At 34.8% G+C, this 23,250-nt stretch overlaps 4 protein-coding genes across 4 annotated transcripts; 2 read left to right on the top strand and 2 right to left on the bottom strand.

Annotated features, from left to right (window-relative positions):
* Positions 1-970: 970 nt before the first annotated feature.
* On the bottom strand, positions 971-2,389 carry J3458_019544 (uncharacterized protein). Its single transcript, XM_066121548.1, has 2 exons — positions 1,681-2,389; positions 971-1,629 (listed from the first exon to the last, which is right to left on the bottom strand). The coding sequence occupies exons 1-2, from the start codon at positions 2,359-2,361 to the stop codon at positions 1,387-1,389; spliced, it is 924 nt and encodes a 307-aa protein (XP_065973162.1). The 5' UTR covers positions 2,362-2,389; the 3' UTR covers positions 971-1,386.
* A 10,957-nt stretch (positions 2,390-13,346) lies between these two features.
* On the top strand, positions 13,347-13,739 carry ALA1_7 (Alanine--tRNA ligase; the record flags this gene model as incomplete). The annotated part of the gene is made up of 2 exons (XM_066121547.1): positions 13,347-13,428; positions 13,579-13,739. The coding sequence occupies 2 exons, from the start codon at positions 13,347-13,349 to the stop codon at positions 13,737-13,739; spliced, it is 243 nt and encodes an 80-aa protein (XP_065973161.1).
* Positions 13,740-14,062: 323 nt separating this feature from the next.
* On the top strand, positions 14,063-17,385 carry ALA1_6 (Alanine--tRNA ligase). Its single transcript, XM_066121546.1, has 2 exons — positions 14,063-16,367; positions 16,422-17,385. Exons 1-2 carry the CDS (start codon positions 14,313-14,315, stop codon positions 16,596-16,598), a joined length of 2,232 nt encoding a protein of 743 aa, XP_065973160.1. The 5' UTR covers positions 14,063-14,312; the 3' UTR covers positions 16,599-17,385.
* A 2,091-nt stretch (positions 17,386-19,476) lies between these two features.
* J3458_019541 (uncharacterized protein) lies at positions 19,477-20,569 on the bottom strand (the record flags this gene model as incomplete). The annotated part of the gene is made up of 2 exons (XM_007816873.2): positions 19,477-19,835; positions 19,879-20,569. The coding sequence occupies 2 exons, from the start codon at positions 20,567-20,569 to the stop codon at positions 19,477-19,479; spliced, it is 1,050 nt and encodes a 349-aa protein (XP_007815064.2).
* Positions 20,570-23,250: the final 2,681 nt, after the last annotated feature.

Below are 23,250 nucleotides of genomic sequence, written 5' to 3'. Positions count from 1 at the left end.
TTCTTTAATAAAAGAATAAGCGTCTTTAAAGTTCTATTAAAAGCTTTAAAAGTCTTTTTATACCCTTTAAAAAAAGAGAAGTAATAATCATATATTTTAGTTTATTTATAGGCGCTTAATTAATATATTTAATCTCTTTTAATTTTATTAAGTTTATAATCCTAAAAATAAAGATTATTACTTTATTCTTTAAGCGTTTAATATAGGTTTTAAAACTTCTTTAAAGTTTAATAAAGTAAAGCTATATTATAGCGTGTTTAGCTATTATTTAAAGGCTTTTAAATTATTTAAGTTTATAACTATAAAAAACTATAAAAAATAAACCTCTTTATATCTCTCTTTAAGTATTTAAAGGGTATTTTAAGGCTCCCTTAAAATTAAAAGTTTAAATTATTTATTCGCGTATATTTAGCCTTTATTTAATTACCTTCTTTAAGCTCTTATAATCTCTTAAAGTATAAGTATTATTCTATAACTTCTTTATAATCTTAATATTATAATATTAAGTTCTTCTTTTATTTTATTTATATTAAGACTATTTTACGCTTTATAATTTATATAATCTTTTATAAATAATTTTAGCTTTCTTTATAATTTTAATTTTATAATCTTAATTTCTTATAAAGGTTTATTTATATTATTCTTTTCTTTATATAAAATAAAGGTTTATTCGTATTATTCTTAGCTTTATATAAGTCTTATAATCTTTTATAATTAATTTTAAGCTTTATTAAAGTCTTAGTATTATAGTCTTAAGTTCTCGTAAGAATTAATTTATTTTATAATATTAATAAGCTTTATAATATTCGTTTAATAATAAGAGCTTATTCGTATAACTTTATTAGGCGTTTAATACTTATATTAAGTTAAGAAAGAAAGAAATAAAGAAAGGTATTAGAATTATAAGATTCTAGTCTTATTATTAAAACTATATAATAATTTATAGCATTAATTATATTAATTACTATTATTCTTCCTTATTTTTACCTAAAGTGTTTCTAGTAGTATTACCCCTCTTTCTACCATGTAACGTAACTGAGTCCACTTTTCTCCCTAACACACCTATCCCATTAGAAGAGACCCCGGTCATTTCTTGACACTGTGTCCCAGCCAACAAACCACCAACCGCTTGTATCATGCTATGTTATCGGTTTGGGAAGGGGGTCTCACACCTGACTACGGACAGATGAATGTCTGACTGTTGTGGTTGGACTTGTTCGCTACACTGGTGGTATAGTCGGGAAGTCTGGCGTTCGAGGTGGCTCAACTTCGTTGATTGCTCCGATCCGACTCGTGCCCATCATCCGATAGCTCGAAATCTGACCCTTTGTTTAAATCTTCAGCAGCTTTTTCCGCTGCTTGAAACCTGGCCTCATCTTCTGGGTTTCATTGTTCGATGGGACTCGGCGTGCGCCAAATGCGCTTGACACGTTTAGCCGGGCGTTGTGATTCGACATCCGTCTCGCTCTGAGCCTCCATCTCCTGGGCTTCTCTATACGCATCGAAAATGCTGCGGAAGGGTATGGATAATCCAGAATTTTGTTTCTCCAAATCGATGTCAAAATCGCCGAAAGGGATCAATACGCATTCATCCGGATTTGCAGGCGAGCCGTCTGCCGCTCGAAAGGCCTGCTAGAAGTCAACACCGCTTCGAACAAAGTGATATTTGTGCACCTGTACCTTGTATAGAATCTTTTCAACTCGTACTTCTTTCTCGTAAGCTGGATCGTCGGAAGGTGTGACTCTGGCGCACCATCGTGAAACTGTGGATAGTTTTCCGAGTGGATTAAGGTCAATACCGTACACCGTCTTAATTTTGCCATCAGACTTAAGGATATAATCGTAGGCAAGAATCTCCAGCTCTTTCTCGGTTTGAGAGAGCGCCACTTCTACAATGACGCGAGGCTGTTTCTCCGATTTGTGTCGAAACTGTATGTCGGGTTGGCGACTCTCCTTCTTCCCATCCAGGTAGACTCGGGATGAGCGACCTAGTTTAATGTCCGAACATCTATCACCTCGTCGATCTTGTTTTATGGTATACTCTCGCTCCAAGTCGCTAATTACAAGCTCATGGATCGGTGAGGGCATGCGGACACAAATAGCTGTAGGATAACAATCAAAGCGACGAAAGATATCCCTAATTTCCTCAAGGTGCTGGTGCGAATTAAATTCTTTACTTATTTGTATTCGAATAATATCCTCCGCTTCGTTTGCTTTTTGATCGGCCCGGTACCGACGGAGTTGTTGGACCGACTTAATCGCTAGTGACCGCTCGACTGTTCTGGGAGGTGTTGGCGGCAGAGAATGTTTCGGAGGCGTTCTGCTTAAGGTACCATCAGCGCCGCGGTGCCTGATATTCATGGTGTCGGCATCTAGACGCTCGGTGTTCATGATAGTTGAGTGTTTAATGTGACAATGTTGCCTGCCCCTGGCTGAGATTGTGTGGATGTGCCCCACCTTCAATACGTTGCTTAGCAACGCCTAGTAGGACGCGTTTAATGTTTCAATCCGTTCTAAAACTAGGCGTGTTTAGCATCTATTATAACAATCTTGCGGTTTCTCGACACTTATGAACCTGCGGACTTAATTTTTAGTCATAGGCTTGGTGGAAGGGAAATGACTGTTAAATAGTTTAACATAGGTGTAACATCGCCTTTTTAGCAGGAGGGCCGCAGCCATCAACGGCTTTTCCTGACAGCTCCGGCAATAGACTCAAGTGCTTTCTTGTCAGAAAATTTCGTGTTAAAACGTGCTTTCTTTTCTGTGAATACCAAGTTGTTTGGAAGACACCTACCAGGGCCCTTCGATGGAAGTGAATGCCGATTTTTAATTAGCCTAGGATTAAGGACTAGGAGGGGAGAGAGGCTAGTTATATAGAGAGCTATAAAAGTAGTGTATTTTTATAGTTTTATAGTTCTTATACTTTTTAATATAATAAATGATATTAAATCTAATAAAATACTTATAGAATTATAAGGTTTATAAATAATTAATATTAAATTTATATTATAAGCTTATATAAAAAAGTGGGTTCTTATACACTCTTATAAGCTTAAAACTTAAAAAACTATAGAATATAATTTTTATAATATAATATAATATAATAATTTTTTATAAAATTATATAATTTAGTTTTTTAGCTTATTAAAAGCTAAAAGAACTTACTTTTTTATATAAGCTAATTAATTATAATTATTATAGACTAGCTATACTATACTACTATAAGTATACGTCTCTAGAAAGTGAGAATAAACTTAAGAAGAAAGAGAAAGAAGAAGAAGAGTTTCTCTCTTCTTACCCCCCCTTATATCCCTACTTAACTCGTAGATTATTCGAGCTAAGTTTAAGTTACCTTCGTATTAGGTTCGGTTTAGGCCCGAGCTACTAGCTCAAGCCTATAATAATAATATTAGTTAATTTATATATTTATTATTATAACTTAAGTAATTTATAAATATTTAAGCTTTTTTAAAAATTAAAAATATAGTTTTCTTATTATAGCTTTAGTTATATAGAGGGCGCTTTATTTCCGTTCTAAGCTAATTAGTATATTAACTAGACTTATTTTAATTAGAGAAGCTCTTAACAAATCCTAGAAACGAGATCTATTAAGCTTATAAATAGTAAGTAAAGCTCTTATAAATAGAGCTCTTACGAGTATAGTAAATACAAGTGTATTATATATTACATTTTATATTATATTATCTTTTCGTGTATTATATTTAAATACATTATATTATAAGACTAAAATACCTATAAATGTATTTTAAGTAAAGAAGTGTAACGCGCACACGGAGTTACCTGTGAAGAGGGACCGAATCGGGTCCGCTTATATACTAAAACGGGGTTTAAATCCCTACTAATTCTAGTTTAAATTCTATAAGTATTATTACGTAAAAAGCAAGCATAAATTAAAGCTAAAACCCTTAATAAATAAGTATAAAAGAATTAGTTTAAATATTAAATAATTTAAATAAGTTTTAGTTTTATATTATTAAGAGACTTAAGAATAGAGTTCTTTCTTAATTTCTTATTTAATTATTTTATATCTTAGATTTATCTTAATAATTCCTAAAACTTCGTTATATAATTACCTTTAAAAAGATAATAAGAACTTAAGAATAAAGCTATACGTTATATAATAATATATTAAAAGAAGAGATATCTATTATATCCCTTACACGTAAATTATTTACTCTCTTAACTCTTATTAAGTACTTTATTATAATCGCGTAAAAGGTATAGTTAAAGAAGTACTTACGTAAACTTAAGTAAATTTAAGAACTTAAAGCTTAAGAGTAAAAGTTACTTTAAGACCTATTCTTAAATAATAAGGGGAGGTTCTTAAAATAATAAGACTTCTTTTTCTTAAAAGAAAATTAAGGTTTAAAGATTTAAATTAAGAACCTCTTAAAGTTATCCCTTAATATAAACTAAAGAAAAAGAGATAATTAATTAAATAACCTTTAATACACTTTTAAGAGTACCTTAAGGAAATTTAAGAAGAATTACTTTTAAATTTTATATATAATTACGTAAATAAAAAACGAATGTTACTTTTAATAGAACTAATATATTAAGAAAGTAAAAGCGTGTAATTTAAACGTAAATATTAACTAATAAAAATTTAAAGCTTAAACCTTAAATCTTATCTAAGATTCTATTAATTAAAATGCAATTATAATATAATAGTTAAAAGATATATATTAAAGAGGCAACTAATCTTCTTAAGACTTTTACGTATACTTAAATTTATTAGAAAAGTACTTCTCTTATATCTTAAAAGTGTAATAAGTACTTAGCTTCTTTATAAAACTTTACTTTTACCTTTAAAATTATATTAAAATATATACGTTAAGTATACTAGAAACTTAAAAGAAGATTATAGCTCTTACCACTTATTTTTAAAATAATATAAAAGGTAAGCGAAATAATAAGTAGCCTTAAAATAAGAACTTAAATAAAAGGCCCTTTAAGGCGTTTTAAAGAAACCTTAAAGACTCTTTTTTTAAAAGGGAAAGTAATTAAAAAAGGTTCTTAGAACTTAATTAAGAGCGTTTTTTATACTAAAACTTATTTTAAAATAAAGATAAAAAGAAGGCTAATAGTAAAGAGAAAAAGAATTTTACCTGCTAGAAGTATAATAGTAATAAATATCTTTAAAATAAATACTTTAAGAGGGAAAAGATTAATAATATAAAAACTTAAGATAAGAAAAGGGAAAACGAGAAGAATACTATAAAAAAAGAGAACTAGTTATAAGTAATACTTAATTTATAATTAATAAAGACTATATTTAAGTAAAAGCTAGCCTTAAAATATAAGCTATAATTTAAGAATAAAAATTAATACTTATTAAAGTAACCTTAAATATTAGGGTTAAAGCGAACTTAATTAGTATTACCCTAATATAACGTGTAAAATTACGCTACTTAAATAAGATTTTATTAAGCTTTAAGGTACCTAGTAATATTTATTTATAAAAGCTAAGAGTATAAAAGATACCTTTAGCTCTTATAAATTTACGAGGGAAATAAAGGGAGTTTACTTAAATCTATTATATAGTACTAAATATAAGTAAGAATCTTCTTTTACTTAAAATACTAGGCTTTAAGAATAAGAATATTATTATAAACGTAAGGTTATAATAATAATAGTATAATATAAAAAAGAGTAAATATAAGGTATTTCTAATATATAAGTTTAAAAGAAAAGCGTAAAATCGCGTATACGTTTTTATTATATTTAAAGTAAAAGAGATAATATTACTATAAGAAAATAGTATTAAACCCTTTTTAAAAGTAACGCTTTTACTATTAATATTATAGAAATATACTAACGTTTTTAAAGATAAGAAAGTAGGAGAATTACTATTATACTACTTAATTAATTATATAATTAATCTAGTAAAAGAAGAATTACCTTTATATAAACCTATATACTCGCTCTTATTAAAGGAGCTAGTAATATTATAAGATTACTTAAATAAAAACCTAAAGGTAAGTTAAATTTAACACTTTAAAAGCCTAGTAAAAGCATTAATCTTATTTATACTAAAAAAAAACGAGACGCTTTACCTTTATATAAACTATTAAAAATAAAATAAAGTTAGTATTAAGAACTAATATTTACTCCCCTTAATTACTAAGATATTAGACTAAAAATAAGAAGCTAAGGTATTCTTAAAACTAGATATTAAGAAAGCCTATTATTAGATTAAAATTAAGGAAGAGAATAAATAGAAAACTGCTTTTTAAATATAATACAAGTATTTTAAATACTTAATAATACCTTTTAGGTTAATTAACGTACCTACTACATTTTAAAGTTATATAAATTAAGCGTTATAAGGCTTAAATAATATTATTTATATTATATACCTTAATAATATCTTAGTATTCTTTAAGATAAAGAAGAAATATAAAAAACACTTAATATAAGTGTTAAAATAAATAAGAAACGTAGGGTTATACGCTAAATTATTTAAGTGTAAATTCTTTTAACCTTAAGTGGAATTCTTAGGGTTTATTTTATTAGTAGAAGGGATCTTTATAAATCCTGCTTAAATTAAAACTATTATATTTTAATTAAAACCTAAAAGTTATTATAATATATAAGTATTCTTAGGGTTTTATAACTTCTATTAATACTTTATTAAAGTATACTCTCGTATAATAGCCCTACTAATAGCTTTATTAAAAGAGAGTAAAAATAAGCGAAAACTAGAAAGTATAAAACTTAATTAAGAGAAAATAAAGGCCTTTTACGCTTTAAAGAACGCCTTTATAAAAGCCCTCTTATTATAGCATTTTAATTCTAATTAATAAACCTAAATTAAAACGAATATATTAATCTTTATAATTATAGTAATTCTATTATAATTTAAAGATAATAGGAAATAGTATTCTATTACCTTCTAGTCGCGAAAATTATAAGATATAAAGACCCATTATAACACGCTTAATTAGAAGATACTAGTAATTAAGAACGCATTTAAATATTAATAATATTATATAAACGGTATAATAAAGCTAATTAAAGTCTTAATAAACTACTATAACCTATAAACGTTTATAAGTAATAAGCAGCTAAATAAAAGATAGTCTTAATAGTATTTATACTTAACCCCTTTTAACTTTATAATTAAGTATTAAGTAGGGAAAAGAAACTCTATTAATACGCTATTAAAATAATTCAATTACATGAAGAGATCGCGTAAAAATTTTATAATTCTTAAAGAAATTCGTGTAAAGATAACGTAAGTAAATAAAGCGCTTATTAAATTTATTTAAGTATAGAAATATAATTTATTATGTTTAAATAAAGCACTTAATTAAAAGAGATATAGCAAAAAGCTTTTACTAGAAGAAAGTCTATAAGTCTTTATAAAATCTAGTAGAAGTAATAAGATACCTTTATAAGGGAAGTTACCCCTCTTAAGCCGTTAATTTAACCTAAAATTAAAAGGTAGGTTATAATTACCCTTACTTTAGGAAGAAAATCTAGGATATTATAAGATAAGAAGACACTTATAAAATAAACGTAAATACGCCTTTAAGGGATATAATCTTAAATACGTAAAAAAGAGATTCTTAAATAAAAGCTAAATGTATAAGAATTTATTTTAATTAAGATTTAGCTAATAAATAGCACTTAAATAATTAGGGAATCTTAATATATTAATAACGTGTATAGGTTCTACTAAATAAGGCTATTATTTAAGAATTACTTAGGTTATATTATAATCAGAGCATTGGAAGTAGTGTAGTTTTGTAGTTTTATAGTTTTTGTAGTTTCGAATATAAAAAATTATATTAAATCTAATAAAATACTTATAGAATTATAAGTTTTACGAATAACTAGCATAAATCTAAAATTATAAGCTTATAATAAAAAAAGTTGGGTCCTTATATACTATTATAAGCCTAAAACTTCAAAAACTACATTTTGTAGTTTTTGTAGTGTAGTGTAGTGTAGTAAGTTTTTAGAAAACTATATAATCTAGTTTTTAAGCTTACAAAAAGCTAAAGGGACCCACTTTCTTAAATAAGCTGATTGGCTATAATATTAGCTATTTTATGTATTTATTATTATAATTCAAGTATTTTATTAGATTTATTATTAATTATTTAAGCTTTTTTAAAAAATGAAAATGTAGTTTTCTTGTTAATGCTCTGATTATAATAACCTATTAGTTAGGTACTTTAATATAAAAAGAATAGCTAAGCTATTAAAAAGAAAGTTCTATTAAATACATATAAATATAAATATAAAAGACTACGTAAAGTCTTATATAATATATTAAAGAATTATAATATAAAGGTATTAGCCTTATAGTAAACTAGACTTACTATTAATTCCCTATAGCTTATAAGCTAAATTATTAATAGACTTTATAATAGAATTATTAGAGACTTAGTATTATAAATAAAACGTTAATACTATTCTAGTAATAGTAGACTATTATACGAAGTACTTATTATTTTACCTAATATTAGATATAATTATAGCTAGTAAACTAGTAATACTATTCTATAAACGGGTTAAATACATTTATAATATTTCTATTAGAATTATATTTAATAGAGAATCTTTATTTACTAGTTATTTTTAATTAAATTTATATTATCTAATAAAAATTTAAAGATAACTCTTTACCGCGTATTACCCCTAAATAAATAAATAAACGAAACGCGTTAATTAAATACTAGAATATTATCTTTAAGCCTTTATAATAGAGAATTAATTATATTAATTACTTCTATTACCTATAGTATAATTCGCGTATAATAATACTATTAATTTAATAATTAATACCTTATTAAATTAACTTTTAATAGGGTTTAAGCCTTATATATACTATAATATTAGGGATAATATTATAAAAGAGAGAGTATTAAAAGTAAAAAACTAAGTTAAAAAAATACTTTAAGTAAGATAAAAAATAAAAGAATATTAAAAGTAAGTAATAGTACTTTAAGTAAAATACTATAATAATAAATATAAACTAATGTAATTTTAAAATAAAAGTCTAGTATTACTTTAAATTAAAAATATAAGATTTAAGTATAAAAAGAATAAACTAATTTTAAAGTATATTAGCTCTTTTTAAATTCTTAATTAAGTTAAATAGTAAGCGTATTATCTAGCACTTTTAACCTAATATAAGAAACTCTATAACGTTTTTCACGTAAGCTTACTAGAATAATAGCACTAGTATAAGGGTATTATAAATAAGTTAAAAACACTTTTAATATTAGAGTTAAAAGATAATAAGAATAAATAAGAGGTAAAAAGTATTAAGAATTATATTTAAAAGGGAGCTTAATTATATTACCTTATAAAGTAAAAGGGATAGCTATACGAGTATAATTAATAGCTTAATAGTAAAGACCTTATATATACGCTTAATATTATACGTAATTATATTACGTTACTTTTAGTTATAAAAAGAAACGAAATTATATAAGAACCTTAAAAGAAAGGTTAACTTAAAAAAGTATAAGAAATAAATATTAATTAAACTAGCTAAATAATATAAGTAAGAAGTATAATATTAAAGCCTATCTCCCTTTAAAATAAGCTAAATATTCTAGGCTATATTAGACCTAAGATAAAGAAATTAGATATTAAATAACTAGGCCTTAGTATTAGAACTAGTGCTCTTATAAGCTTTCTTCTTCTTAGAACCCTTAATAATACTATTTTATCTTAGCTTAATTAAAAACGTTTTTATAACCTATTAAGTCTTCTTAATATCTTTAAACCCCTTTAAGTATAGAAATAAGCTATTATAAAAATCTATTAGGGTAGTATATTAAAAGCGGTAATAAATATTCTTTAAAAGAAAATAAGAAATACGCTTAAAGGTATATTTAAAATAATGCTTAACACTTTAAAATAAGAAAGATTAATAAGAAAACCCTAGAGTAATTAAATTTAAATCTTATACGTATAGTATTAGCTAATAATAGAAATTATTTTTTTAATTTAAACCTAATCTTATTAGCCTTCTTTATATAAATAGGGAGACCCTATAATTTAAATTAAAAATAATTTTAAGGAAATGTAAACCTAAGAATTACTTATAGTATTACGTAACTTACTATTTAAAGATAAGTTATAGCTACTTTAATAAGCCTTTTAAGTTAATAAAAACTTAAATATAAGCTAAAGTAAAAGGGTAAAGATCTTCGTGTAAATATTATAATTATAATTAAAATTACCTATAAGCTATTCTTTTAAAAAGGTAGCTTAAATAAACTTTAAGACTTAAATTAGGTTAAATAAATCCCTAGCTATAAGGCCGCGTAGTATTTATCTTTAATTAGTAAAAGAATTAAAGAGAAATTAAATCTAATACTTACGTGAATATAAAGACCTTCTTAAAAGGTATAGTAATTATAATTATTCTTAACTCCTTTAATAAAGTAAATATAACGTAGCTTAATTTTAGTTAAGGGAGTAAAGTTAAAATTAAAATTAATTTTAAGTAAATACTTACCTAAGTATTAGGTTATATAATAATAATACTATTAATTATTACCACGTATATTAGAATCTTTTTATTAAGCTTTAACGTAAGCTTAAATCTTTAACGTTATACTATTATTTTTATAAGGTAAGTTAAACTTACCTCTTATTATTTAAACTACTTAAGCTTAGGTAATAACGTTAATAGGCGTAAAATTAAATTAACATAAAGTCTTTTAAGCGAAAACCCGTTTTAATTTAATATTAAATACTTTAATAATATTCCCCTTTAAAGCCTTACGTTTAATTAAAGTTTTAAAGGGGTTATAAGTTAAAGTTTAATCTAATAGAATCGTATATATAATAATTAATAGATTTAAGAATAGTATAATATTTATAATAATTATAACGTTCTTTAGAAAATTACGTTAAAATTAAAACCTAAGAGAATAATAATAAATTACTTATCTTATTTAATAGAATTATTTAAAAAGGTAATTTAATATTAGGTTAAATTCGCCTTATTAGAAAATATATACCTATAAAATAAGTAGGGAATATTAATACGTATTACTATTAAGCTAAACACGCTTTTTTAAGTATAAGAGTATAAGAACGTAACTTACACTTAAATTAACTGTAATTTAAAGTAAAAGTTAAATGTAAAAGTATATACTAAGAAAGGTAAAGAAGAGTATAAGGGAAGTTAAGTTAAGGTACTATAAGAAGGCCTTTAATAGTATATTACGTTATATAAATTAAAATAGCTGTATTTAGATATAATAATTAAAAGGGTAAAATAAAACGTAACTAGAAGTAATAAGAGTTAGTATAGGGAACCTAATAATAATAATAGTAAAATTTAAGCTAAAAACGAGTTAAAATTAATAAATATATACCTGTAATTCGCGCTAAAGTTTTATTAACTATAATAAAATATACTTTAGCTTAACGCACTTAAATAAACTATTATTAACCTAGTAATAAAATAACTAGTTAATTATAACGTTAATATAACTTTAAGTTAAAAATATAACTTATAATATTAGCGCTTTATTATACTAGAAGAAAATGTAAATAAAGTATTATATTAAGTGTGTATTTAAAATTTAAGCTTAATAAGTATTACTATAATTTATAAGCTAAGAAACGTATATAAATTATAAGCGTAAATATTAAGCAGTAGCTAAGTATAATAAGAATATAAAATATATAAAAGCTAAAAAAAAGAACTTATATTTAAATAATAAGAAATAAAGCTATTAGAGGAGAAAGAGAAGAGAGATAAGGCTAAAACGAGAAAGGAAAAAATAAGGGATAAAATTAAGAATTTATATTAAAATAAACTTATAATTACCCTTACCTTAAATTTATAAGTTAACCCTTAAGATAATTACACCTATTAAGATAAAGAAAAGAACCTGTAAAGCTCTTCCTTAAAAAATATTAGATCTTAATTAAGAGCTCTATTAAGAACGAAAATAAGTAAAAGTAACACGTATTAGTAAGGTAAACGTTATAATTAGGCGACTAAGAGTAATAATTATAACCTAATAAGATAGAGGTAAGACCCTAAAATAGCGCCTTAGAATATAAGAATAGGAATAGAACTATAAGAACCTAAAGGGGATAGTATTATTACTCTTTTTCCTACTAGGTTTTAACGAGGATAATACACCTTTAAAGCCTACCTATATTAATAATAATTAGGAACGATTATACTAGAAGGGGGGGATAATTATAACGCGTATACGAAGTTACCTGTAAAGAGGGACCGAATTAGGTTCGCTTATATACTAAAATAGGGTATAAATCCCCACCGATTTTAGTTTAAATCCTATAAGTATTATTACGTGAGAAGCGAGTACGAATTAGAGCTAAAACCCTTAATAAATAAGTATAAAAGAATTAGTTTAAATATTAAATAATTCAAATAAGTTTTAGTCTTATATTATTAGGAGACCTAAGAATAGAGTTCTTTCTTAATTCCTTACCTAATCGTCCCATATCCTAGGTTTATCCTAACAAAAAGACCCCTATTTTTTTAACTTGGAATTATAAGGCTAATTATAAGGGTTATAAGAGATAATTTTATATAATTAAAAATAGCTAAATTAGCTCTTTAAAATGCCTTACTTTTTATTCCTAAAAGTTATTATATTAAAAAGTTATAAGTAATTAAAAATTCGCCTCGCTTTACTTACTTTTTATTTTAAGATATAACTTTAAAGCTTAATATCTCGCTTAATACTTACACTTTAAGGTCAATTTTGAAAGATTTAAAATCACGTGATTTTTAGCTTTATTTTAATATATAATATGCTTATATAAGCATTTATTTATAATATTAGATATTTTATAGCCTTATAATATATTTATAGGTATTCTTATCTTATAATGTATTATAATATGTTATAATATAATATAATATACTATAATATAGTATAATATAATATAATATAATATAGTAAAAAATACAAAAAAATATAATATATTTAGAGGTCTAATTACTTACGCCGGGTAGTTATTTAGATACTATTTAGGATACTATTAGTGTGGGATTTTCCCCTTAAAAACTAGATATGAATTATCTAAGGGACTTAGTATAAACGTATAATACATTTACTACTTGGGTATAACTCTACTCCGTGTATAACTTTTGAGGGTGCAGCGAAGTCGCGACTCGAAAAAGTGGGGGCGTGGCACGGGCTCGGAAGTGACAAACGGTAGCCCCATATGTATGCCCAAGGCCAACAAGCCCTCCGACTATGGCCGCCATCTTAAAAAGAACATCTTCCAACGTTTTCGGACAAGTTGACCGTCATTTGCATTTGCATGCCCTCGAATTGAGATTGCAAAGCCCAAACGCAATCATGCCGTCAACCGGGAACTGGACCGGCGATGAGGTCCGCAAGACTTTTCTGGAGTTCTTCCAAGAGAGGGGCCATAAGATAGGTATGCATGCCAAAGAGCAAGAGGTTGACGCTGTGCACAATTAAACGATCACTATCCCTCCGAATTCCGATGATAAGCCCTCACAATCTCAAAGGACCGCGTTTTCTCTTCCTTAGCCTTAAACTCATGCTGACATTCATATTTATACAGTACCATCCTCTTCAGTTGTCCCTTTTAATGACCCCACCCTCCACTTTACGAACGCGGGGATGAACCAATTCAAGCCGATTTTCCTTGGGACGATTGCTAGTTCGAATGATTGGTCCAAGTTAAAGCGCGCCGCTGACTCGCAAAAGGTATATTGGCAGTGACGTGAGTATATTTAAGAATGGTGGCTGACAGTTGGGCAGTGCATCCGTGCAGGTGGCAAACACAATGTGAGGAACTACTTCCGCGTGGCATGATCGAGTTTGGATCCGCTTACGAGAGACATCTAGGATCTTGACGATGTCGGCAAAGATGGCTATCACCATGTGCGTGGTATCCATTGTTCTCCGAGGTGGAGGATGGCCACTGACTGATCTGCAGACCTTCTTCGAGATGTTGGGCAACTGGTCCTTTGGCGACTACTTCAAGAAAGAAGCTATCGAGTGGTCGTGGGAACTTTTGACCGAGGTCTACAAGCTAGATCCAACCAGACTGTATGTCACATATTTCGAAGGCAATATTGAGCTGGGCCTCGAACCCGACGAGGAAGCCAAGCAACTGTGGCTCTCGGTTGGTGTGCCAGAAGATCATATCCTCCCAGGTAATATGAAGGATAACTTCTGGGAAATGGGTGACGAGGGTCCGTGTGGCCCTTGTAGTGAAATTCACTACGACAAGGTTGGCGGCGGCCGAAATGCTGCGCACTTGGTCAACAAGGACGACCAGCTGTCGTTGAGATGTGGAACATCGTCTTCATGCAATTCGACCGACAGAAGGACCAGTCACTTAAGCCTCTGCCATCGAAACATATCGATACTGGCATGGGTTTCGAACGTTTAGTATCTGCTCTGCAAAACAAGATGTCCAACTATGCGACCGATATCTTTACTCCCTTGTTCGCCAAGATCCAGGAAGTCACTGGTGCAAGAGAGTATACGGACGAGTACGGAAATCAAGACATCGATGGCATCAGCACCGCATATCGTGTTGTTGCTGACCACCTCCGACTTCTGACCTTCGCTATTTCGGATGGCGCCTTGCCCAACAACGAGGGCCGCGGCTATGTTGTGCGTCGGGTTCTACGGCGAGGGTCACGATATGCCCGAAAATATCTCAATGCGGAGGTCGGGTGCTTCTTCTCGAAACTCCTGCCCACGCTAGTCGAGCAGATGGGGGAACAGTTCCCAGATTTGGTGAAGAAGCAAAAAGATATCAAGGACGTTCTGGACGAAGAAGAGCAGGCTTTTGCCAAGACGCTTAGCCGCGGAGAAAGGCAATTCGAAAAGTATTCAGCTCAGGCATCCGCCACTGGATCCAAGAAACTGTCTGGCGCCAATGTTTGGAGGCTGTCCGATACGTACGGTTTCCCAGAAGATTTGACAAAGCTGATGGCTGAAGAAAGAGGACTGAGCATCGATGAGAACGAGGTGGCAGACGCGCGACAAAAGGCTCGACAGGATAGCGTGGTGATCAAGAATTCCGTACAAACCTTCGCAAAGCTGAATATTCACCAACTCGCCAAGCTCAAGGAAACGCTACAATTGCCTCCCTCTGATGACGAATCAAAATTCTCCAAGGGTAATATAACGGCTCGAGTCCAACTGATATTCACGGGCAGCGAGTTCCTAGAATCAACGAAAGGCATCCCGCCGAATGAGCCTTTCGGACTCCTTCTAGACAGAACCAACTTTTATGCCGAACAAGGTGGTCAAGTCACTGATACTGGCCGAATCATCATTGGCGTTGACGTTGCCGAATTCAAGGTTCTCGATGTGCAACAACTTGGAGGATACATTGTCCATAACGGATATCTTGAGTATGGTGAACTTAAAGCCGGTGATGAAGTTGTCAGCGAGTATGATGAGCTTCGAAGACAGCTGATTCGAAACAACCATACCGGGACACACATCCTGAACCACTCCATAAGAGAAGTCCTTGGCGACATTGACCAGCACGGCTCGCTTGTCGATCAGGATAGGCTGCGCTTCGACTTCTCGCACAAAGCTACAATTACTATCTCCGACCTGAAGGTCATTGAGGACATGTCAAATGCTTATATTCGACGGGATTGCAAGGTCTATGCCAAGGTTGTGGAGCTCGAGCTCGCACTGAGGATCAATGGTATTCGTGCTGTTTTCGGTGAGAAGTACATCAATCCTGTTCGCGTCGTATCCGTCGGTATCGATGTGGACAAGATCCTGGAAAAGCCTGAAAATCCACAATGGCGTAATTTCAGCATTGAACTTTGTGGCGGAACACACGTCGCCAAAACTGGTATTATCAAGGAAATGGTGATCGTTGAGGAGAACGGTATCGCCAGTGGCATTCGACGTGTCGTCGCCTACACTGGTAATGCCGCTTACGCTGCTCAACGCGATGCTGCAGAATTCGCAAAGCGAATTGATGAAATTGATGCCCTGCCGTTCGGCGCAGAGAAGGAGGCGGCCGTTAAGGCTGCTGCCCGTGATCGCGAGAATCTTATTATCTCCAAGGTTACTGCCGAAGGTCTCGAGGCTAAATTCACTAAAGTTGTCAAGAGCGTCACCGATGAACAAAAGAAGCGCCAGAAGGCTGAAAGTAAAGCTGCATTCGATGCAGTTACCGGGCACTTTGCCAAGGTCGAGAACAAGGGTGCTAAATTCTTCATTGGATACTTGCCAATCTCTGCCAACGCCAAGGTCATTTTTGATGTCATAAATCATTACAAGACCAATGAGAAGGAGAAGAGTGTTTACTTGTTTGGTGGTAGCACTGCTGAGGGCGCCGTGGTCCATGGCGTCTACGTCGCGAAGGTGCGTGTCTCGTAACCGTCTAGTTTTGTCACAGCACCAGACTAATTCCAACAGGATCTTGCATTGAAGGGTGTGACGGCTGAGGCTTGGGCAGCTGCTGTGTCGAAAGTTGTTGGAGGCAAATCCGGTGGCAAAGAGCCGACAAGGCAGGGTCGAGGAACAAATGCCGAGAAGATTGATGACGCTGTCGAGGCTGCAAGGAATTGGCTTGAGCAGAAGCTGAGGCTGTGAATGAGTCCTTGGAGCTGGAACAAGGGCGATAGCATTTGATATCTCGGACATTTGCAAAGACACCAGTCAGTTTCCTGAGGTAGAAGAGACATGCCAGGCTTAGTACCGCCATTATCTTTTCGAGTTTTGCTCAATGCATTTGGCCTACGTGTGCTATAGGAGCACTTGAGATTATTGCCTATTTCGATGGCTTAGAATGGGGGCTGTCGGAAGGTGGCGTTGGCGGGCCGGGCCGACGACGCCACTACCCGTCGAAAGTCGCCTTCACCACTGAGTCTAAAACCGAACCCGTCGTCTTGCTCTCTTACATAAAAATTAGAATCAAACGTGAGATCTTACTCGATTTCTTAATAGCTAGGAGGTGCGAGTTTAGTTACAGAGAGCCCCAAATTGCCGCCCAACGCTTGCGACCCCCTTATATGTCCAGCTAGGGTACCTGATTCGCCTGACAAGGTCGCCGCGAACAAGGCTCAATTCTCTACCCAGGCTGCAACGACTTGGTGGTGATATGCCCAGCGCGGCGTAGGACCATACGATACTGGATCCTCGGCCACGATCTTACATCTTAAACTACTACGGAGTAGTCGGACCGCCATATCCCCTTTCCTGGACCACGTATATTATGCCGTCGCAGTATACGCGGTCGCCAACATTGAATGCCTAGCAGTTTCAATCATTGGGATGAAGCAAGCTAGCGTAGACGCTGATAACGTACCATTCTTTTGACGTTGAGATTCAAGGGTCGTACTATGAGAGTCCTGTTCCATGGGTCTTAGCAATGCTGAGCTGCATTTATTTTAAGGTAAGTCAGGTTTTTAGAACGGGCGCAAAAGGGTTAGGGTTACGGGAATTTTAGCTTTATATATAACTAAAATATTAAGAATATTAGATACTTAATTTCCGTATATTTAACCTTATTTAGTTAATCTTATAAGGGTATTTTAATTGTACTTTAATTATATAATACCTTATAACTCCTTATAACTTAAAAGATAATACTTTATAACCCCCTATAATACTAGCTATAATTTATGGCCTCTTAATCGCAGTGACAAACAACGACAACTTTGGGCTGCAAGAGAGCGAGCGACTCTTCGAGCGCTTTGTATGCGAGATTGTCATTACGAGCTCGTTCATCACTCTTCTCCCTGTTTCTAATCGTCTGACAGCGAAGAGATCCTGCATCCAGAACAACAGTGTTGTGGAAGTTCTCTTTCCGCGAAATGCCAGTTAGAGCGATTTGTCCAGGTTCCGCGTTGCTGATGGCACATTTTCGTCTGACAGGATCTTCTCGTGGGGAAGAATATCCTCCCTGTCTCCGGGGTCTAGAAGAATAATGGCAAGATCATCGTAGCCTAGAGCAGCATGAAGGTTCCTGCGAGCCTGGCTTGTCGGTTGCAGGCTGTTGGCCAGCGAAATCACAGGACGGATATGACGTTTTGTGAGTTTTCCGACGCTTGCTATACTGCAATTTTGTAGAGCGTCGAAGATATCTTCTGGCTTATTAAAATTAAGTTCAATTGGATTCATTGAGTTCAATGGCGCGAATGTTCTGATGAATGACTTCGGTATAACAGGGTGCGACAACCCCTTCTTCCCTGGGACGCCCTTGATTGGTAATTTGTCTTCATCACCGCCATTATTGCTCTCGAATCGAGCTCCTACTCTCGAGCGAAGCCACCTGTTTGCCTCGCGTTGTCCGATAAGGAGATGAAAGTCGCCAGTGACGAAACACAAACCCGCTGTTGGGGTTCGGCTGACGAGGCAGCACTGCTGCTATCGACTGAGCTCGTATTTCAGGACAATAGCGCGGGCCTCTCCAGTTATTGCCGACAGCGAAGAAAATTAAAAAGTGTGCCTGTCCGGGCCTCGCACATTCAGGCGATACAGCCCTTCCTCCCCCGTTTCCAGGATACCCCCATCTACGCCATCTGCTGAATGTTTCGGAAAAGGCGGCGTACAATTGCACTTGTCGTCTTCGTTCAGGTTGGATAGCTGCTTTTTTAATCCCCTTCCGCGCCGCCCTCCCTGTGCAAGGCGGCAGGGACCAGAATGTGGTGAATTTGGACTGTTATCGACACGATGTGGAGACATCTCTCGATTAAATAGATACAGTTAATACGTAGTATCTCTTCAAGACCTGTAAACCTGCCTCACAACTTTCGGATAAAACCGTTCTTGTTGATAGAACAGGCAAACTTGGCGTAATTTCCAGTTATCATACCGTCGGTTATTACGGCTAAACTTTTCCTAAAAAATAGATTAAATGAAAGGGGTTTTTTTGGTATTTAAAAAACAGCTATAGACAGAATATTCGTGATATAGAATAACAAGAATAATAATTGAAAAAAAAGTATAGTCAGCAATGAGTCTCATCACGTGACAAGATTGGGTTATGTGACAGTCTCGCAGAATAAGACGTCCATATCTTGAAACAGCCTACAATTCACGGACTCTCAGCTACTAAAATGGAATTTTTTTCAAAGTTCCAAAGTGATTTATTTGAGCAACGGGCTATATGAATACCTGATTCTGGCCGCAGCTCCCCCTTCTGTGGATCAAACCCCTCCGATATTGGGGTTCTTCTCAATAACCTCAAATCCAAGATAAGTGGTCATGAAATCTCAAGAATTCTCAGAATCTACATAGGGCAAAACCATAGCTGTAGGAGGGGTACCCTTAGAAGGGGGAGGGGAGCCTTCAGCGCGAGGTAATTTTGGATGAGGAGGGGCCTGGGGAGGAGAGGTCATCTGAGAGGAGCCCCGAGAAGAAGAGACACCCTGACCAGAAGAGAAATCCCTAGAAGAGGCAGCCCTAGGAGGAAAGAAACTCCCAGGAGAAGAGAGTTGGCCTGGTGGAGAAAAGCTTGTTCCATCACTCATCTGACCTCCTTCAGGGCCAGGAAATAGTCCTTCCGGGGAGCCTGGAAACGGACCGCCTGGGGAACCTGGAAACGGACCGCCTGGGGAACCTGGAGACTGACCTCCTGGAAATCCTGGAGAGGGACCTCCTGGGGACCCTGGGAACGGACCTCCCGGAGACCCTGGGAACTGACCTCCCGGAGACCCTGGAAACTGACCTCCTGGAAATCCTGGAGAGGGACCTCCTGGAGAGCCTGGAAACTGACCGCCTGGGGAACCTGGAGACTGACCTCCTGAAGAGCCTGGAAACTGACCTCTCTCACCGCGTGAAGCAGTCTCATCGCCCACGGTGGATGCCAGAGCAAACTTGGTAAAACTATCCGCATTGTCAAGGCTCGACTCTTTATCAAGCTGCTTACATTTTTCTACGCCATAGCCCCTGTCGTCTGTATACCCGACAACATGGCTCATCTCGTGTAAAAGTACGTCGCCAAGGTCCTGAGAACGAATATTTGTCGAATTTCGGTCGTCCGTCAAGGCTACCATACAGAGCGTAATCGGGCCTGTACCCTGATATGTCTGTCCTGCGATCCCTTGCTGACACTGCTCACATTTGACAGCGACGCGACTCTTGTCCTTCTTATCACATTCTGCCTTGATATTTGTAAAATCTCTTCTTATTTTTGCGAGGGCCTGTTGGTCGTTTGTCCCGGTGTTGAACCAATCTTGCAACAACTTCGGCAGGGTTTCCTTGCCGTCTTCTTTTGGCTGGCCGACTCCCTGCCCGGCGCGTTTTGCGTTTCCAGACGTGTCCTTGGCGGGAAAGTCCGTCCCATTCAGGGCGCTTAGGGCGTTACCAGCCCTCTCGGAGCATTTCTTGAAGGCCTCGTCAACCTTTTGCTGAAATTGGCGGCAGCTGTCTTGGATTCCGCGTTTTTTATGTTCATGTTCGGTATGCTCGGAGCGCTTCAAGAGGCATCCGCCAATGGGCTCTGACCGCTGAAAGTTCATGGGCAAAGTCATTGGCTCAGTCGACGGGCGGTTGGGGATTGATAAAGCCCTGACGGCCGTCAAGGCCAACGCGACCTGGATGAGGATGTGTCGTCCCATTGCGGCGATATTTAAAGAGAGTGGATCAAATATTGAATGACAGAAACTAATACGTTGGACGATTCAGTCCTGCATATCAACTTAAGAAGGGCAGGATACTGGGCTTTATAATGTGGGAGCTTGGATGCATCTACGGTCTAGATATAGGCTATGTAACACCAATATTTGAGGAAGCGAACCCGATAGGTTCTGCATAAGAAGAGGAGACAACCATTTGAAACCCACTTTCACCAGGTATATGCTAAGGATTTTAAAACAGCCGATAGGACCACGATTTATCTGCTTCATGCGCATTATTATATTTAGAGGGACGCATAAAAGTTCAAACTCCGCAGCAACGCCATGTAAGTTGAGGCTGAGTATCGTGTCTCGTGAGCATAGTTGTTGACCCTGGATTCCCATTTAATTTTTTTACTTGCAGACCAAAGCTGGAGGGGCTTGCCGTACCTGAGTGGCCTGGCTGTATCTGACCCGTTTTCAGAAGCCCATCCGTCGTCGCTGCGCCTGCAACCAAAGCGGATCGACAGACAGCTTTTGTACGAGCTCATGCCCATTGGTGTGGCTGGGTCTGTTTCTCTTCCGAATGACTCATGGAATCACAAGCCTCTTGAATCAAGAGTCGTCAACGTCTTGGCAGACTGGAGTCACCAGCTCGACTGACCAGCATCGGCCACTTTACCAATGTTGGAGTGGGTGCAACTTTACAGTCTTACCAATATTGGTATTGAGATCGGTGGTCGATCAGATCGACCTAGGTTCTTAGATCTAAGTCGCGCGGCTCCTATGCGGGGGATACACTAGCTGCGAAATGATTAGAATGCGCTTCATCGCAAGCTTCAGATCGTCTGGGGAGAGATCATTGATCAACCAACAGAACGCTCATAGCGGACACTTCTTCCTCTCTTCTACTAAACTTACATGCCACCCCCACACACGACGTCTATTCTTTTCGCCTTATCAATTCGGAGGAGTTTCTGCCCATAGTTCAGCTGGAACCTCACGGATGAAACGATTAACGTCGTATGTACTCCGTAGTACGCCAAGATCCTAGGCTGCATAAATCCATCCGGTGCCGCGTGCCACATGCAGCCCAAGATGTTCAGGTCTTTAAAAGGTGACAACTAATTTTTGCATTCTCATGCGTAGGTGAGCGTGTGTATTTCATTAACATGAGACAGGAATGGTAACAGCTTGTGAGCTGTTACTGGACATATGAGTCAATGACAAGCCTGCTCAAATGGGGTCTGGTAGCTGTTTTGAATGGGAGGATTTGATTGGCAGACCTGACTCTAAAACGTGCAATCGACCATAAAGCTGTTGGGAACTGGATCTTCGCATGGTAATCTAGGTAAAACTTGCCCGGAGGGGTAAAGGGCTTCTGGATCATGCCACCTGTGATCCTCTACATGCTTTCTCTTTGGCCCACACATACAGATTTTGTTGTTTAAAGTAAAGGCAGTGGTTGACGAGTCGGTTTCTCTGAAAATGTCCAAATTAGGATCCCCTTGATGGCGCGATGGCTCCAGGTAGGCATTTCTCAAGAGCTCGGCCAGCAGGCAATTTTTTCTAATTGATAAGTCTACTGCCACAAAAAGCGGCGTCGGAAACAAAAGAGAATTTTTTTGACAGCTAAGCATTCTCTGTACGGTTGCATACCGGGTTGATCGGCATAGTGAGAGTGGCTGCATGATGACCAAAACAAGCACTGAGGTGATACTGGGTTAGAGGCCGGGGTATCCTGGCGCGAGAGAAAATCTATGTGGATAGATGATGGAAACGGGGGACTCGGTCACGTTGACAGATAAGTCGAGACTTAAAATTTGGTTTCGAAAAATACCCTCTAACTTCTGACAGCAGAATCCTACACTATTAGACGGACTCATTGGATGCATTGAAGTGTTAATGGAGTCGGATGATGTGGGCTATAGCTTTATGCACACACCTCCCAATAGACTACTTGCTATGGCGTGATGCACGACTCGATATTCGCGAACGTCTGTGTTTCACCAGTACAAATTGACTCCAAACCGTGGAATCCATCAACCGATAAAGATCCTAACGTTGTATATGGCTACTGATTCAACAGAAGAGCGGTCAACATGTGGATGAGTAGGCCTTCTGAATCGATTTGTCCCCTGCATATTGTATCGGGTATCCCAAGTCTTGCGCCATTCCGGATTGATTTCGAGGAACAGCAGACATAATTTTTGGGTCTCTGCGAGTAAACGCCATTGAGCTCACAATTACAGCAGCATTTTTGACAAGTTTTGTCTACACTATTATTTGACAGATTGCTAAACCACGACATCGGGTAGACCTGGAGCACTCATTTAATCACCATTTTACCCATGGAATAAATTTCAGGACTCGCACATTCTCAGTTGATAATCTCCTCTTACTATTCCGTGGCTATAGTATGTTTCACTTCCTAGGATTCTAACGGGCCTCTTTCGCCAAATCATGTACGCCTAGAACAAGTATCATACATGTTAACGACGTAAATCATTCAATGTCAAATCAAAGACTAATTCAATTATGCTGAAAAGCTTGCAACTACGTGCTGGTCATAAGCTGACAGCTTTTGCCTGACAGGCATGATTTACAAGTCTACGAAGTTTTGGTTGTCTGAGATAGTATTCGCTTTAATATGTTGCTTGTAGAACAAAATTCCATCTGCCGCG

Source organism: Metarhizium acridum (assembly GCF_019434415.1).
Source record: "Metarhizium acridum strain ARSEF 324 chromosome Unknown scaffold_568, whole genome shotgun sequence".
Taxonomy (NCBI): domain Eukaryota; kingdom Fungi; phylum Ascomycota; class Sordariomycetes; order Hypocreales; family Clavicipitaceae; genus Metarhizium; species Metarhizium acridum.
The sequence above is the reverse complement of the archived record's forward strand: the minus strand, read 5'-3'. Positions and strand labels throughout refer to the sequence as shown.

Coding starts and splice junctions, on each gene's coding strand:
- J3458_019544 (XM_066121548.1), bottom strand. CDS start 2,361: ATGAATATCAGGCACCGCGGCGCTGATGGTACCTTAAGCAGAACGCCT. Junction 1,630..1,680: donor TTGAAAAGATTCTATACAAG/GTACAGGTGCAC, acceptor GACTTCTAGCAG/GCCTTTCGAGCGGCAGACGG.
- ALA1_6 (XM_066121546.1), top strand. CDS start 14,313: ATGTGGAACATCGTCTTCATGCAATTCGACCGACAGAAGGACCAGTCA. Junction 16,368..16,421: donor ATGGCGTCTACGTCGCGAAG/GTGCGTGTCTCG, acceptor TAATTCCAACAG/GATCTTGCATTGAAGGGTGT.